Raw genomic sequence first — 18,816 nt, 5'->3', positions numbered from 1 at the left:
AAACAGGGCAAATTCTCAGTCAGTTTCTCCCAGCAGGGCAAAAGGAACAAGGAAATAAGAGACCAGAGGATTTAGTGACCTAAAGCGCCAGAGAGTCCTAGGGCTGAAAACAGAGAAGCTAGTGGGTGAGGGGGATCAAATGGCAGGAGATTTACACGTATATATCAACCTTGGGGGTCCAAAAAAAATGTAACAGTAGGGTCTCTGCCTTCAAGGAGCTTATGGTAATTTAGTGGTGAAATAAAGATTAATATACTTGAAATAATTTATAATTTGGTGCTAAACTGTGGGATTGACCCAAAAAAGTGCTGTAGGAGCTCTGAGAAGGGAGAGATCATGTGGGCTGACATCCTCTGTGAGCTGAATGGCTGACTGAGGCAGTAGGTGCCCCACAGGACTTTATGCTCCAGCTACAGTGGCTACAGCTTTTAGAGATGAGTGTGCCTGAGTCTTGTATGTTTTCCTGGAGGAAACACAGGGGAGGAAGCTTCATCATCATCACTATTTGTTAATCACTATCATCAACAAGAACCACAATAAACATTGAGCATCCCTCCCTGAGTCTACACTTCTGTTTAGGAGGCAGGGCAGACAGAAGGAGTTGAAGGACTAGAGCAAGAGAGTACATGCCAGTAGCACAAAGACAGAGGGAAAAGTGAGAGCTGGGGAGGTGAGGGAAGGCTTCCTGGAGGAGGTAATACTTGAACTGACCCTTGAAAGAAGATTAGGCTTTGGGCTAATGCAGAAAAGAGTGAAGGGGGTTGTAAATGGCCTCAACATGGCACTGAGAGAGCAAGGCAAGTGTGATTGAGAAAACCTGCTGAACTGAAGCAAAGGGTGTGGCAGGGTAGCGTGGGTGATGAAGTTGGAGAGGAAAATAGTCTGATGATTATAGAGAGCCTTAAATGTCAGACAGAAGGAGTCATATTGGAACAAAGTAGGAAGGCAGTGTAGATTTGTGTATTTGGGGAATAGGGCACAAGGAAGAAGGAGGAGAGGCTAAAAGAAAAACATGGGGATTCTACATTCTTCCTAGTTTCAGTCTCCCATGTCAGGGTGGCCAACTCATCCCAACACAGCAAACAGATGAGTTTCTCACCCTACTTGTGATCCATCTTGGGAATAGGTCCTGAAGAAGCCCACAAGAAGTTCTGTACCGTATACTGTTGGCAGAGAACTTTGTGCCTTTTGGAAAGGCCCAAGCCATCAACACTATGAAGTGTTCTCAGATAGCATTGCCCCGCCTTGTGAAACAGAAAGGAGGAAGGGTCAGCCTCCTAACCCAGCTGCTAACACAGGTACAGACCAAGATGGTACATCTGCTTCAAAAGCAACAACCTTTTGAAGCTGATCTGTTCTTGAATCAGCCCTGGGGAAAGGAGACAGCAATTGCAGGAATCTTAAAAACCAATACAACAGCAAGACTAAGCCTTTCTTGAAGGCATCATTTTGGTGGCTGCTACTTGGCCACTCCTCACATAGATCTTTTTTACTGACTTCCTGCAGCAAAAGGAGATTGGCACAGGCTACATTTATATTATTATCAGGAGGCAGATGTTTTCTCTTTTCCCCTGGGGTTTAGAATTATGCAAATGAAAGCACAAAAACAAAAGCTCAGCAAGGTGGGGGAAGATTGCTCTTAAGAATCTAGGCAATTTTCAGAGCTCTTTAAGACACACCTCTCAGTTCTTACTAACAGCTCTCCTGGCTCCTCTCCAGTCTATTTAGAATTTGGCACCTCTTCAGAACCTTACAGCCAAAGACCTGAAAGTTCATTCTTAAGTTCCCATCCTGGCCTCATTTTGCAAGTGGAGAAATCAAGGCATATAATATGGGTCTGTGGGCTAACTTTGAGTCTTTCTTTGACATTCCCTCTTTCTCTTTCTTCCTTCTGCTACATACACTCTCGCTTGGAAAGGAAACCCTACGGCCCAATTGCCCCCCAGGTCTCTCCCCAGCCCCACCTTGATAAAATCTGTAGGGCAATAGGACCTAGGGAAATTCAACCCTGAGGCCGAGAGAGACATTCCTGCTTAACCGCCTGGCTTGGGCGAGTGTGGGAGCGAGCTAGTTAGGGAGGGCGGGGTAGAACTGGAGGTCTGCTTCTGTTGGCGAAGAGGAAAGCTGTGGCTCCCTCCAACGGGTCCGCGGGTCGTGATGAGAAGTGCTTCTGAAGGTTGGCCCAAGCCCCTTTTTGTCGCGCCTCTATGCACCGAGCATCCTTCATCTGCCCGCCCTGGAAGTCGCAGGCTGGTTTTGTTTGGCCCCAGCTGTCTCTCCCATTTCGTGCAGCCCCGCCATCGTTGCCTTCGTTCCTGAAGCCACCGACCTCTCATAGCTGGAACTGCGAGCCAGGCAGGACCCCGGCAGCAGACGGCGCCCAAGAGTTTGCCGACATCCGTCGGGCCGGGTTGGCGCCCCGCACGTCGTGTTTTTCGCTAGTAAAGTTTCTCTGTGGAAAAGAAGCCCCTCCAGCTTTCTCTTGATCCTGCAGCGGGCGCGTGCTTTGCTTCTCTCCCCGGTGACTGCGCTCGGGGCCGGGGTTGTGACTTTGCTCCTGTCCCTGGCCTGGCTGCCTTGGGGGCGGAGCTTGGGGAATTGGAGGAGCCGCCGTGAGAACTCTTGACTGAGCGCGGGTGCGGAGAGACCGCCGGCGAGCAGGCGAGCTAATAGCCGCAGCCTAGCATTAGCTAGGGTGCCTGGGCAGTGAACTGGATCCCCGAAGGGACGCTCAGGCTGCGCCCCCTCTTCTGCCCTGGCTCATTTCTCAGCTGATTTGAGAGAGCACACTGGTCAGGGCTCCTCAGGAGGAGCTGCTGAGTGTCGGTGCCCGCGAGAGTGGCTGGCTACCCGTCCTGCCTGGGGGGCTGCGAAAGGCGGAGCCGCCACGGAAACAGCTGTCCTATGGTTCTTGACGCGCCTGGAATTGGACTCCGGACTGGGCGCTAAGATGCTTGCTTTTGCCTTGTCCAACTTCCACAGCACGTAGTTGACGATTGGAATCCTGGGCCAATCAAGAGTCTAGTTTCAAAGTGGTACTCCTGGGATCTTCATCCCAGACTCCAACAAGTCTAATTTGAGACGAGAAGAGAGCGGTCTCCTGCTCTAACTAGTAGATCTCCGTTCTGGAATTGGACTTGACAGCTCTCCTCACCAGTACTTGCACTGCAGTGGCTACAGGGTTCTCTTGGGAGGTGGGGATGGGAGTGCTCTGAAGACCAGACCACAACACTCAGAACCTCGACAATGGACCGAGTTTTTGAAATTCCTGAGGAGCCAAGCGTGGAGCCGATATCCTCTCTGGAGGAAGATGTCATCCGTGGGACGAACCCCCGATTTACCTTTCCATTTGGCATCCTCTTCTCCACGTTTTTGTACTGTGGGGAGGCAGCATCTGCCTTGTACATGGTTAGAATCTATCGGAAGAATAGTGAAACCTACTGGATGGCATACACCTTTTCCTTCTTTATGTTTTCATCCATTATGGTCCAGTTGACCCTCATTTTTGTCCACAGAGATCTGACCAAAGACAAGCCACTATCATTGTTTATACATCTAATCCTCTTGGGACCTGTTATCAGGTGAGCAACTTTTAAATCTTTTCCCTCCTCCCCTACCCCCCAACTGTGCAGAGAAAGATGAATTTAATATTTTTAAGACTGTTACTGTGCCTTGAATCGAATCGATTCTCCCATTCCCTCCCACTCTTGGTTTCCCTGCCTACCATCCAAAAAGTCTTATCTGCAGTCTTAAGTGCCACCACAATGAACATATGGCATGTACCTGTGTTCCGAAACCATGTATGGTACCGTTAATAAGACTTCATTTGACAATGTTTGCTATCTGGATTCGGGTTGTGAAATTGGTATGAGACCAACTGATGTGGTCACCTTGTAAACACAGGCTATAGCTTCAGAGTGTGTTGTTTTGACTCTGCCTTTTAGATGCTCTTTAAATTGGATGGAAGTTCCTTACTCCCTCCATCCCATCTCACATTCAGTTTCTTTACCCTGAGTTGCTTGGGCTGCTGCTACTGATATTTTCAGATTTTCTGGAGTTATTTGACATCTGGAAAGTATTTTAAGCCATTTGTGCTCATCTGGTACCCAAACCCATTGTAGTTTATTTTTCTCTGTCAGTTTATTGGTCTCCTATTTATCTCTGTATCTTTCTGCAATAAAGGTACACGGTTAGAAGGGGGCAAAGGAAGATAGCCTATCTCTCCATCTGGATGCTGTAGCACAATGTAATAGTATTGAGTCTTTCCATTCAGATCGTTTTGAAGGGACAAGAATGTGCCTTCAGGGAGATCAGCTGGGTGCTTTGTGACCACCTAGAGGGGTGGGATAGGGAGGGTGGAAGGGAGACACAAGAGGGAGGAGATATGGGGATATATGTATATGTATAGCTGATTCACTTTGTTATAAAGCAGAAACTAACACACCATTGTAAAGCAACTATACTCCAATAAAGATGTTAAAAAACAAAAGAAAGAATGTGCCTTATCCTAGGGATACAGGCATCTGTGTCAGAAGTCTCAGCTGGATGCTATGTGATTTTCAAGGTAGAGAGATGTTGCAAAACTTCTGAGGTCAGTAGGAAAGAATGGACCAAATTTATCTTGATTGCAAGAGAGGCAGAAACTTGCAGTCAGCTGAGGAATATGGGTCAGAGTGTTGATGTTGTAATTGCAATGGGAAGATATTTCATCCTTAGAAATAAACACAGTCTGAAGTTCAGGATGGAACTGCCCCCTTTAAAAAAATTTATCAATATGTTTAAATGGGGAGGAATTGATTACACTCCATCAGCGAAAACAGAAACAGTGGCCTGGAATTCAGGAGACCTGGAATCTAGTTTGCCCTTGTCATTGACTAGTTACATGGCCTTGGTGAAATCCCTGAAGATGCCTTGAGCCTCAGGTCCTTCATCTGTAAAATAAATGGGTTGGGCTAGATGATGGGTCGTAAACTCAAACACTTACAGGGGCCAGGCAGGTATCATAAATGAGTGAAGCAAGCCAAGGATGAGAAAAAACAGTAGTTTCATGTGTGATGATAAGTAAAAATGAAGTCTCGGTGTTAGAGAAATGATGGAGTTAGTTAGTGAGTACTGTGGTAATCTGGAGTCCGCAAGATCTGCCTAAAGGAGGCCAGCCTCTCTACAGCTCCAGCCCATTGTTTCCCTGTTGGAATTCAGACCCTGTATCGCCAAGGCCGCAACTTTTCAGGACAAGCTCCCAAGACAGGATTTTATGTGAAATGGAATGATTGAACATGTTGACAACTGATTTTGGTAATTAAATAAAAGAACTGTCTGGGCCAAACACGCCACAGCTGTTCGTCAGATGTGACTCAGCTGGCCTATGCAACCTCTGTACTAGGTAATCTAAAGGGCCTTTCCAGTTCTAAATCTTGAAGTTAAACTGTGAAAGGAAGACCTCATCTCGAACTTGGAACCAAGATGTCATTTAGAGATGTCATTAGAGGAACAAGGAAACCATTCTTCTTGCCCTTTTCAAATGCAATAAATTGAGTTAACGGATCAATCACTCTTAAGATGCAAATTTCAGTAAGTTCTGCCCCAGCTCCGTTTTCGACTTCTCTTTGCTTTGTGGCCTCCCAAGCCATCTTTGATTTGGACCATCCATATGGAGTGTTGAGTACTATGTTTCATTTTTGTCATTTAGCTCCCACTAGAAATGATTGGAAAGCATTTATAATCTCAGTCAGCTACCCCACAGCAGGGAAAAAATAATTAAAAGCTCATAAATCATATCCTTGATAATGCTTATTTTCAAGGCAAATTACTTTTTAGGTAGGCAGGAACTTGATGAATGCTATTAGGCACATGAAGGTGTTTGGAGGCCCTCGCTCCCTTATATGAAATGCAAAGATACTTCTGAAAATGAAAATGTACTCTCATTTGCTGCCGCTTATAAGCAAGGCAAACACGCTTACTTAAACCAGTAAATGGCCTTAAGAATAGAAGCATAAACAGAATTCTTCATGCCACTGCCTCCCCCAATGTTTTATTCAGCAATAGTATTGATGGGCTTGGGTTAAAAATCTAAACTCTCTTGGTGGAAATGCACTTGTGCATTTTTCCTGAATAAGAAGAGAAAGTTGCTTTTTTTCCTTTTCTGTTCTCTCCTTCCATCTTTTTCTCTCCTGGATTTTAGAGTTTTCCCTACAACATGGATGTTTCAAACTACGTGCTTTAGCCCGGTACACATGCACCAATCTCAAAGGGATCCTGTGGAAAAATGATACAAATGAACTTATTTACAAAACAGACTCACAGACTTAGAAAACAAACTTATGGTTACCAAAGGGGAAAGGTGATGGGGGGAGGGATAAATTGGGAGTTTGGGATTGACATATACACACTACTATGTTTAAAATAGATAACCAACAAGGACCTACTGTATAGCACAGAGAACTCTGCTCAATATTCTGTAATTACCTAAATGGGAAAAGAATTTGAAAAAGAATAGATATATGTATATGTATAACTGAATCACTTTGCTGTACACCTGAAGCTAACACAACATTGTAAATCAACTATACTCCAATATAAAATATTTTTTTTTAAAAAAGGGATCCTGCGGAGAATGGCAGCCAGCACTGTTCCAAGCTTTTCTATCGGGAGCCAAAGGCCTAGAGAGCATATAAATCTGAGCTCGTCTTTGGTCTGGTTTTTTTTGTTGTTGTTAAATTACATTGCCATTATTAATTATTATCTTCTCCTTCCATCACTTCTCACCCTGTATTCTTTTTTTCCTTCTAACTCTTTCATTTATTCAGCAAATATTTATCAAATGCCCACTATGTGATAAGGGCGGTGAGTAAGATAAATGCAACCCGTGCCCTCAGCCTATCAGGAAAGACTGCTTAATTTTTGACACAACTGTTCTTACTTAGAAGAAATAGTTCACAGTTTCCATTTATTTCAGTGTGAGTGGGGGAAGTAGTAACTCAGGTGTTCCAAAACAAGATGTTCTAGTTGCTTCTCTTTTCACCACATCAGAACTGCTAAAGACTTCTGATTTATATGGGGGATATGGGACGGGTACAGCAGGAAATGTGGTCTTAATATTATTTCAAGGATGATAAGATCTCCTAAGTATGTTTTACTCTTTGTAGAGAAAGAATGAAGTTTAAAAGGCTATTGTTCCCAAACAGGTCAAGGGGCCCCAGAACAACCTTTAAAGAGATCTTTTGAGGTTCCCTAGGTATATAGTATATTCGGTTCTGAGTTGTCAAGCCTTTTAAGTACCTTCGTTGCTAAATGGCTTTCCTGTGTATTTGAGAGATTTTTCCAGATCCCTTCCAAGACTTTTTGGCTGAGACAGTTATAGTTGTGGGCTTTGTTTTGAAAAAGCAGAGCTCAAAAGCTCTGATTATGGAGCTGAAAGCTTTGAATAAGGAACGCTTTACCTCAGGAACCTGAGGTGTTATGAAAACCAGAGCCTTTTGGAACCTTCATCATTTTCTCTCAACAAATTTTTCATGTCTTTGTGTTCTAGCCATTTTTCTGTCACAGGCTTATTCTTAAGTCCTCAAACACTTCTGAATTGGGGTTCTTAGGTTGGTCGATTGCCAACCCAACACAAAGGATTTAGACTGAAGTGACACGTGGAAGGCATGACCAACTCCTTGCCGCATGAGAAATGAGTAGAACAGGAGAGAAGGAATGGCAAAAAGAAGCACAGCCCTCCTGAGTTATTTTTCCCCCCTCACTACAACTTTCCTTCCTAGGACAGCTTTAGTTAAGTACTCATGATGCTTTACTTCTGCAGATGTTTGGAAGCCATGATTAAGTACCTCACACTGTGGAAGAAAGGAGGGCAGGAGGAGCCCTATGTCAGCCTCACCCGAAAGAAGATGCTAATAAATGGCGAGGAGGTGCTGATAGAATGGGAGGTGGGCCACTCCATCCGGACCCTGGCTATGCACCGCAGTGCCTACAAACGTATGTCACAGATCCAAGCCTTCCTGGGCTCAGTGCCCCAGCTGACCTGTCAGCTCTATGTGACCCTGATCTCTGCAGATGTCCCCCTGGGTAGAGGTGAGTGGGGTCAGGAGAGGGGAGGGCTCCACTGAAATCAAGGGTCTTAGAAATCTAGACCTGAGTGTCCAATATACTGGCCACCAGCTTCATGTGGCTATTTAAATTATTAAAAATTAAAAATTGATTTCCTCAGTCATACTCGCCACATTTCAAGTGCTCAGTAGCTATGTGTGCCTAGTGATTACTCTATTGGTATTATAGAACTAGTTCTATTGTACAGCACTGAGAGTCAGCTTGGGGAGCCAGACATCTCCGGCCTACCAGATTTCTGAAACTGGGGTAAGGTGTTTAGACTAAAAATGCCACAGAAAAACCCTCTCTGGACCCAGAAGAAGCGAGTAATACCAGAAGCCAGTAGGACATGTTCCCTACCCACAGTGTTTAAATTGTACTGAGTGTGTTTGGTTGGTTGGTTGGTTTAGGGATGGCTGCCTTTAAGTAAGAGGTTCCCAAATATTACAGATCATGAGAAAACATAATTACTGGATGAAAGCTTCCTTTAAAACTTACATCCCATACTCAGACCTGAATCAATCTGAGTGTGGGGAGGCCAAGAATCTGCATTTTTTAACGTACCCCAGTTGATTCTGATCAGCCACTTTTGGGAACCACTGATTTAATCACTCCTTCCAACTTCAGTGGGGAGAAAGAAAAAGGGGTGTGGAATGAATACTGATGCGAGTCAGGCCTGGTCCCGGTTCTGACCTTCTCTGTAATCTTTAGAGGAAGTTACCAAAGAGGTCACTGTCTTAATTTCCCACTTGTAAAAGAGGGATCCCGAGATGAGTAAGCCTCTAGCTTGGGCTGGAGCTGGTACAGCTGTGGGTACAGCTTTGGACCGTTGCCTTATTATTAGGTGCTGACCCTGCTTGGCAAAGCCCTATGTTTCAAATAAAGGAGGAAATGCGCCCTCTTTTTTTCTCTACTAAGAATTGTTCATGAAGTTCTACTGGTCTTGAAGCTTTTTACATACCTAGAATTGACAGTAGTATGGGGAGAAAAATCTGGAAATGATGATGCTCTTCCTCCTGAGAATTTTGAGGGTAATTAAATCATCTAATTAAAATATGTATGCATTATAAAAGTAATACATGCACAAACCGGATGGCCTGCAGGTAATTGTATATGCACAGACTATTTCTAGAAAGATATGCAAGGAACCATTTACCTCTAGCGAGTGAAAATGAGAAGTCAGCTGACTTTTATTAGCTTTTACTTTATACCCTTTTATATGGTTTGGATTTCTTTTTACCATGATCATGTATTACTATTTTTGGTCCTTATTCTTTTTAATTATAAAAATCAGACATGGTTATGGTAAAGACTCAAAACTGTGCAGAACATATACAAAATAGGAGATGTAATCTCATTTCCCAAAGGTAATCTGTTTACCATTTAGTGTATATCCTTCCAGACTCTTTCCTTCCTCCCTCCCTCTCTGTCTTTCTCTTCCTTTCTTTCTCTCTCTCTCTCTCTCTCTCTTTTTCTTTCTTTCCTGTGCTATACAGCAGGTTCTCATTAGTTATCTATTTTATACAAAGTAGTGCAGACTTCTTTTTATTATGTAATATAAACATACATATAACATATATATGTGTATATATATATTTGCCAAAAAAGGAAAATTAAACATTCTATTCAGCAGCATGTTTTTTTTCAAAAGTATGCCAATATTTCTTCAACAGTTATCTATATATATAATAATAATGATAAATATACTATATATTTCCTTTATATGAATTGGACCATTCTTTCTTATTTCCCTAATCTTCTGTTGGTAGGATTAAAGTTTGTTTATAATTTTTCCATCCATGCAAAAAAGTTTTTCTCTGATTACAGACTATGCTCCTGTGAACATCTTTATAAGCACCTGTGTACTGGAATGAGACTTTGTAGAATAACTTCTTAGCAGGAGAATTGCTGGGAGAAAAGATATGCATATTTAGAATTTTAGCAGTACTGCCAAAAGGTTGCATGAATTTGTATTCCCACCAGCAGTGTATGAAGATGCCTGTTTCTTTATATCTTAAACTAAATATTTATGTAATTATAAAATAACTGTTTTAATAATTTACTTTATGAGTGAAGCTGAGCATCATTTCAAGTTTGGTCATTCTATTCTTTAAATATCTTATTTATATGTTACTCACTTTTTCTAGTGGGTTGTTTATCTTTTCCTTATTAATTTGGAGGATCTATTTACTTATTCTGGCTATTAATCCTTTCTCTGCTGTGGATAAGTGTGTATGTATACATTTGTATAATGTTCTGTATGTGTGTACATACACACATTTAAAATGTGCATATATATGTCATACATGTAACAGATGTGCAACACACTATATGTAAGAGACAATATACTTGTAGTATTTTCTGACATTTTGAAGTATTACATTTTTATATATTCAAATTCTTTATTGCTTTTAGGTCTTGTGCCTTTCAAAGGCCTTTCACAGCTCAGATCTAGTAGAGCAATTTAGCCTGATCTTCCAAACAGAATGAATTTTCACAATCAGTTTGTCAATTCCCCCACCAGAAAACAAAACAAAGCAAAACAATAACAATAAAAGAAAAAACATTTTATTGAGACTGTGATTGGGATTGCATTCAATTATTTAGGTTATTTTGGAGGGAGTTTACATCTTTACAGGATCAATCAATTTCATATTAGAAGATAATTTAAGTCTCCATTTCGTTAAATATTTAAAAATCACTTCATCGAGGTACAATTGACAAACAAAAACCTCTACCTATTTAATGTGTACAACTTGATGAGTTTGGAGATAAATATACATCCGTGCAGCATCACTACACTCTGTGCCATAAATATATAAGACCCGTAGCAATAAAACTATACTTGACCCTGGGTATCTTCAGTGGATTGTTTCCAGGACCCCCTGCGGACACCAAAATCCGTAGATTCTCAAATCCCTTATATAAAATGGTGTAGTATTTGTGTATAACCTGTGTACATCCTCCCGTATAGTTTACATCATCGCTAGGTTACTTATAATACCTAATACAATGTAAATGCTATGTAAATAGTTATGAATATGATGTAAATGCTAAGTAAATAGTTGCCAGTACATGGCAAATTCAAGTTTTGCTTTTGGAACTTACTGGAATTTTTTCCCGAGTATTTTCTATCCATGGTTTTGGTTGACTCTGTGGATGCAGAGGGCCAACTATATACAAGTTTACCGAAGTACATGTCATTAAATATTTTTAAATATACTTCAGTAAAATTGTATCATTTTCTTATTATAGGTTTTTCACATTTTTGTAAGGCTTATGTCTAGATGTTCTATCAGTTTTGAAATCACCTGATTTCCTAAGTGTCAGGGTAACACCTAAACAAAGTAAATGCATCTCCTGTACTTTTGGAAATAAAGAATGGTGATGATGATGATGATAATAGGAGCTAACAGATAGCATTTACTATGTTCCAGGAATTTCTCTAATTATTTCATTTAAATCTTCACAACAACACTATGAGATACTTATTATCCACATCTTACAAATGAGAAAACAGAGGCACCAAGAGGTTAAGCAAATTTCCCCACAAGGTTCCATAAGTAATAGATGGCAAAGAGGATTGGAATGCAGGAATCTGCCTTTAGGATCCGTGTTTCTAACTATAGGTCACTCTACAAAGGATGTAAGGGAATCTTTCTACAAGGCCTTGTTTTCAATTCTTCAGTGATTTCTCCTATTAAAAACTTTCTGACAACACCCTCTCTTTTAAGGTTTTGTGAACTACTTCTTGGTTTTAGTTTTCCTCACTTTCACCCACCCTCCTGTCTTCTCTTTGCTACCCCTTTTCTTATTCCTTTTTCTGTGGGAGGCCGTCTGGATCAGCATAGATGAGCAAATTTCACTAGCAGCATTATGACCTCTTATGGCATGTGTCTTTTTGTAGGGAGACAGATGGAAGGTGTTTTTACATTTATTGGAAGCATCAGGCTTTCTGCTTTTTATTACACTACTATCAATAAATGAGTTCTAAATTTAAGGGAAAGCATCACCACACTTGGCTGGCTGTACATACACCCTGATGTTCCAAACTCTACAAGGAGCATCAACTCTTGAGGATGGGACTTAGAGTGGTTTATAAAGCTAAGAGTATATCAAATCATTATGCTGTACACCTTAAACTAATACAATGTTATATGTCGATTATATCTCAATAAAGCTGGAAAAAATAATAAATAATAAAAGTAAAGATAAGAGTAGACACTTTAAGAGAGTCTTCCAGTCTTTGAGACTGCAACCCTCTGCTTAGAGCTGGAAAAGATCTCGGAAACAACGCTGTGCTTCTTTCTGGGTTTCTATCGGAAGGTCTTTACTTTTCTTGCAGATTAAATTGACATTTCAATGGCTCTAGTTCCCTGGATCCAGTGTTTTTATGGGAACAGAAAGCTCCAGCTTTTCTTTTGGATGAGTATACTCCGGTGTCTCACTCTCCTTGAGAGCACTAGATTTTTCTTAGTGATTGGTATCCTCTGATATAAAGAAAGGAAGAAAAGGAAAGACCACTGTGTGACCTATAGTTGAGACTTAGGATAGCAGGATTAGAGGGCATCCTGATCCTTCAGGGCCCCTACTCTAACGCACAGTGGTATGGATGTTATGGGCTAGGAAATAGGATTTAAAAATTTTTAAACCACTCTGCCAGAAGTTTGGGGACTCCTAAAGTATACCAAAGCATTGGGAAATTGGTATTGCTGATGAGTAATACAAGCAACTCTAGAGTATGTCAGTGACCTAGGGGACTGAGGCACATGGATATTCAGTGAGTCGCACAAGCTCTCACACTGCTGAACCAAGCACTTCTAACCGTAGGTATGTTATGGTGCCTCTCTAAACTCAGAATTCTTCATTAATTCCACAAACATTTGTTGAGCACCTACTATGCTCCAGGCAGTGTGCTAGGCTCTGGTGATACAGCAGTGAACAAAATAGACATGGTCCCTTCTGCTCTCATGGAATTTCCAGTATATATTTTATGTTCTAGAAGCATACACAGACAAGATTAGTTCCTTGAAGAAGATGTTCATCAAAGCAGGGACTTCTATAACCAAAGGCATTCTCTCTGAGTCTCCTAAGACTGGATTTTTTTCAGATCAAGTTCTCTCTGCCTCCAGCACTATTTTCTCAGAAGCTTGTTTCATCAGGTAGATGCTGCCCATCCCTTTATATATACTCTTCTTGTGTTAGTGACCTCTCAATGCTAGTGACCCCTCAGTGATGGTTCTGAGGCCCACTGTTTTTTTACTTTATTTTGTATGTTTATATGATTATTAAAATATTGCCAGTATATGTTCATTTCTTATTTCATGGGAAATTTAGAAACTAGAGAAATGTAGAAAAAATTAAAAACTGCCCCAATCCCTGTCACGCAAAATAATTTAGTTTATTTCCATTTTCTTTCTGTGTATGCTGTTTGTTTACATAGCTCTGTTCATTCGTAGGTTTGCTCTTGACTTGGGCCCTTGAGTCTCACCTATCATCTGTCTGGACCTCTGGGTCAGAGTACAAGCTTCACCAACATTGACTGATTATCTATTTTCTTCTGTTTCTTTTTTTTTCTTACAGCTGTGCTAATAGTCTTTTCCCTGATATCTGTCACCTATGGGGCTACCCTCTGCAATATGTTGGCTATCCAGATCAAGTACGATGAATACAAGATTCGCCTTGGTCCACTAGAAGTCCTGTGCATCACCATTTGGCGGACATTGGAGATCACCTCCCGCCTCATGATTCTCGTGCTCTTTTCAGCCACCTTGAAATTGAAGGCTGTGCCCTTCTTATTGCTGAACTTCCTGATTATCCTCTTTGAGCCTTGGGTTAAGTTCTGGAGGAGTGGTGCCCATATGCCCAATAACATTGAGAAAAATTTCAGCCGACTTGGCACCTTAGTGGTGTTGATTTCCGTTACCGTTCTCTATGCTGGCATCAACTTCTCTTGCTGGTCAGCTTTGCAGTTGAAGTTAGCAGACAGCGACCTTGTTGAGAAAGGTCAGAACTGGGGACATATGGGCCTGCACTATAGTGTGAGATTGTTAGAGAATGTGATCATGGTCTTGGTTTTTAAGTTCTTTGGAGCGAAAGTGTTACTGAATTACTGTCATTCCTTGATTGCCTTGCAGCTCATTATTGCTTATCTGATTTCCATTGGCTTCATGCTCCTTTTCTTCCAGTACTTGCACCCGTTGCGCTCACTCTTCACCCACAATGTAGTGGACTGTCTCCACTGTGTCTGCTGCTACCAGCACCCTCGGGGCAGGGTTGAGAACTCGGAGCCATCCATTGATGCTGAAGCAAGGCAAAGCATTGTCTGATTCTGTCTTTTGGGTATTTTGGGATGGGTTGGGGTTGCCAAGAGCAACTGTGAAATGGAAGGAGACGATGAGGCTCATGGGTGAGTACCCACCAGGACATTGTTTTGAGTTTTCTGAAAGCCTATCAGAAGAAAGAGCAGCCCCCAAATAGATTTTATTTCCTTAAGATTGACTACTATGTTTGGACACCAAGGTAACCACTGTGTACCTGGGAGGGTCAGATATATCATTCACATTCCTCCCACCCAGGTCAGCTGTCTGGCTGTCCTATGAGATAACTTACCTCCATGCACCTAAGGCTCTCTGTGACCTTTAAGCTCTGCTCATTCGCTTGAGCATTACTGAGGTTTCTGTGGGCTGAACCGAATGGCCCAGAATCCCACCAGAATATATCCTGACTGATCAGAGGATGTGCCTGCTTATCAGCTATGGGTACCTCCCGGGAAACAGTCTGACTTATGTGAAACCTGTAACTGTGAACGTGGCTGGGGTCTTTTAATTCCAGTGAGAAACACTGATTAAGAGGAAAACCCCCACCATTAAAAGAGCTGCTCCTTAAATGAGTTAGCCATTAGGACTTTACTAGTGATCACTCATCAAGGATCTTTCCTTTCAGTGGCCCTTCAAAGGCACACTCTGAGGAGGGAGTACAGAGTGGGTTTCCTTCAAGGCATAAAGCAGAATGACTATCTCAGGGACCTGCATGGGCCTCCACTGTGCTGAGTGGAGTGGCTGAATCAAAGCTCTCACTTCATGCCTCCTTATCAGGGATTCCCTCCAACCTGGCTTTTCTGTGCTCGTTGACCAACATTTGATGTATATCTCAGAGAAGCTGAACTGTAATTGAAAATGTTTCTAATGTGTGGAAGAAATGAAGATTGCTTTGTGTTTCCTACTATCCTGAGTATTTTGTTGATTTGTTTTTTAGGGGAGAGAGAGGTAATAATAGCTAGGACATTGCCTTTATGTTGTTTGGGGTTGGGAGAGTAGCTAACACTCCAAGGTAGAGTGAAGGCAGAGGAGGGAAACGAGATCACATTAAATCATCATCGGTACTGCTTTCTGCCCACAGGATTTTATTTTCTAATAAGGAGCATATGCTTATCAACCATCTGCTCACTCCCACACCCCCAGGGGATGAATGCAGTTCTCCCTTCCTTATGTATCTTAATGTTTATATCTTATATGAGTTGGGTATTTTGATGAGAAAGTCAGCTGGATGCCTCTAAAGTCACCAAGGAATTGAAGTTGCTATGGCCACTGCCTATTGGGATCGAGTATCCCAGCATCTACCTAACTAATGCTTGCCCCTCACAGACCAGGAAAGTGAGAAGAACTCCTAGTAGCATGTACAGTTGTGCCCACCACAGTGCTGTGAAGAACTGTGAACAATCTAACCTAAGGCTTTTCATTCTCATCCAGTTTTACTCTTGGGATCATGTTAAGAATTTATCTTTAGCCATTTCCCCTCCTCTTATACAGTGTCAGGACATTATGTTGGAAGAGCTCCCTCTTCTAAGTAGCAGGGCTATGAGCCAGAATTGTCCTATTTGCTGATATGTCTAGTGTGGTTTTCCCATCTTCAACCACTGTTTGGGGCTAAAAGGATTGCATACTTAATTGGGGGAGAGTGAAGTGACTTGCTTTGGATCAGTGGAGATTTCCTTTTTCAACCTAACTCCCGCATTCCTCATCCTCATCTTTCATGATGGAGATGTAGGTTGTTGTCATAAGAAGCACACACTGCTGTCCTCTGACTGTTATTCAAGGTGAATTTGAAAGAAATAATCTACCAAACCTCCAGAAGAACACACTGCCTCTTTGGAATTCAAGCAGCAATTTCTCTCTAATGGTTAATATGCCTTCCATTAAGAGCAAGAGCAGTGTGGAATTATAATTTGGTCCATAAAAGCCATGTGGCTCAGCTACTTAAGGGTCAGATGCTTTGAGAACACAGAGACACACAGTGAGCAAGGCAAGCCAATTAGAGCTGGAGTGGAGATACACACAGGGCAGAAAAATGTGCCTCATGCCAGACCAGGCATATTTCCCCCCATGTATCCTCTCCAGCCTCACTGACTTTATATCCCAGGAATGCAGCGAGTTTAGGGTAAAGAGTGTGGAGCAAGTTCCATCTGAAAAACCTGCTGCCCTTAACCTACAGAGAAGAGACACTGGTGATACATTACACAAATGAACCTTCAGAACCTCCTATAGGTGGTAGCCTTTCTGTTCCACAGCAATCTCATAAATACACAGGAGATGAAGAAATTGTGGAATACGGGGGTAGAGCAGAGGAAAGTGCTCCCTTCCACCCGCAAACACTTCTTTAATTGACTACTCTCTTTTTATCCTCAAATCTTAAAGTAACACAGGGTACTTTTGTAGGGGCAAGTCTAACGGAGTGGGAGAGGAGGCAGAGATGGGGCCAGCAAATGGGTCTTAGAAAAGGAGTGCAGAATCACAAAGTTTGGGTGTAAATTCTAGGCCATTGTAACAACAACTATCCTCGTGTCATTGGAAAGTCAGTAGGCTAAAAAGTATGGGCAAATGAACATATTAAGGAAACGTATTAAATAAACTAATGGTCGTCAATTTCATTTGCTCCACAAATGCCTTAAAGACTATGGGCATAGAACCATGAGGCACTGTCAGATAATTAAATACTAGCTAATATTTATGAGCACTTACGATATGTGTGGCATAGTCCTATATATGCATTATTTCATTCAATCCTCAAAACAACTCTTAGGAGGGTAGGTAATGTTATTCCGCATTTTACAGATGAGGATTCTAAGGCACAGAAAAGTGAAGTGACCTGCCTGAGGTCACAGAGAGTGTCAGAGCCAGATTCAATCTTGGGCACTCAGGCTCCAGACCTTACACTCTTGATCATGATGTAAACCTCTAAGTTCTCTTAGGTCCTTTGTGAAATTATTTTAATATGTTAGTGGGTTCAAGAATATTTTATGGGCTATGGCTGGGTTCATATCAAGCATGCTTTCTCACAAACACTCCTTATCAAGGGACACCACTCAGTTCACTCTAGAGAAGGGTCAAGTCCTAAAAAAGCTTAGGATGAAAACCGAGCATGTGTTCACACGCACTTATAGGCTGGGGACTGGGAGAGTTAGGAAGTGGGGTGGCGGGGGAGGGGAAGGATAGTGAAGGGAATCATTTCCTTTCTAGTTTCAGGATTTTGTCTCCTGTATATTCTTAGACACACACCTTCTAGACCCTGGTTGTGGGAATAAAACTGGAGGGAGCAATTCCCAGTCAGGTTTGTATGAGTACTTCCTCCAGAAATAACCAATCAGAGCAGGGTAGTGCTGAAGCTCATTCTCTTATACTTTCTCTTGCCAACACTGCTCTTACTCCTGCTGAGAAGCTGACTCCCAGAGCAGGCCAGAGGATGGGGATGGTACAGAATAATGCCCCTCTGGGAGCTGTCACAGTCCTGAGAGACTAGGTCAACCTTGAGTGCTCTTTCAGCTAGCCCCCCTACCCCTGCACCTCACAAGGTCATAGTCCTTAGCATTACAGAATTGATTGCTACTTCCTGGGATAGGGCGAGGTGGGCGGCTGTAGGGTTGGGTACTCCCCAGAACATTCCATCTAAATCCATGAGACTCTGTCTCTGAGAAATCTTTTAGTACAAAATCAGTTGACTCTGGACCCTCCAAAATATTTATCCAAGAATGGAGATGCTCCTTCTCTGAAGCTTTTGCTATTGGGCTTTATTACTATTGGGAGGCGGGGATATTGAGTAATATCCTCTGAACTGAGAAGGAACTTTAAGACTGAAAAGTGAAGCAGGCAACTCCATAAAGTACAATTATGAAGTTTATTGGGGGTAACTTACATATAGGCAGGATCGGGTGGATAATGATCCAGAGGTATTCACAGCTGCACTTTGTGCCCCCGAAAGGGGCATGGGGGAGTTTAAAGGGCCAAAGCTAAAAATAGAATCTGGTTACCAAGGGAGAAGCACGGCTGCACCTATGGAAACCAGGTTTTTTTCCTCCCCCACCCCAGGGGTCTCATTACCATTACCCATCTATGTCAGCAGAAGGTATTCTTCTAGTTTTCATGTCAGATGAAGGCAAGGGTAAAAGTTGATAGGGAACTTATCTGGCTTGGGTGCATTCCTAGTGAGCAGGCTAAAGCTCAGTCATGCAGAGAGGGGAGGGGGTAGGACTGCGGGCCTAAGATGGAGCTGACAAAGTGGAGTCAGTGTGGTGCAGCCACACAATTACTATCTTCAGGGGACACATATGCCCATAATCTTATCATGCCTTTCCTCCTAAAAGACTGGCACCATCAGTCACACACGTTAGACCTTAGAGCCTGTGGGGTGCACAGTGAAAGTATGTTATGGGCCTTGGCAACAAAGCTTATACCA

The 18,816-nt window shown here is 42.3% G+C and overlaps 1 protein-coding gene across 1 annotated transcript in view; it reads left to right on the top strand.

Annotated features, from left to right (window-relative positions):
* The window catches only part of XKRX (XK related X-linked), a 67,912-nt gene extending 52,600 nt beyond the window's left edge, over nt 1-15,312 (top strand). Inside the window, exons 3-5 of the mRNA XM_032619176.1 lie at nt 2,293-3,581; nt 7,802-8,070; nt 13,669-15,312. Coding sequence (XP_032475067.1) covers nt 3,247-3,581; nt 7,802-8,070; nt 13,669-14,414 — 1,350 coding nt within the window. The 5' untranslated portion in view covers nt 2,293-3,246 and the 3' untranslated portion in view covers nt 14,415-15,312. The remainder of the gene's footprint in view (nt 1-2,292; nt 3,582-7,801; nt 8,071-13,668) is intronic.
* The last annotated feature ends 3,504 nt before the right edge of the window (nt 15,313-18,816 follow it).

Source organism: Phocoena sinus, chromosome X (genome assembly GCF_008692025.1).
Source record: "Phocoena sinus isolate mPhoSin1 chromosome X, mPhoSin1.pri, whole genome shotgun sequence".
Lineage (NCBI taxonomy): Eukaryota > Metazoa > Chordata > Mammalia > Artiodactyla > Phocoenidae > Phocoena > Phocoena sinus.
The sequence above is the reverse complement of the archived record's forward strand: the minus strand, read 5'-3'. Positions and strand labels throughout refer to the sequence as shown.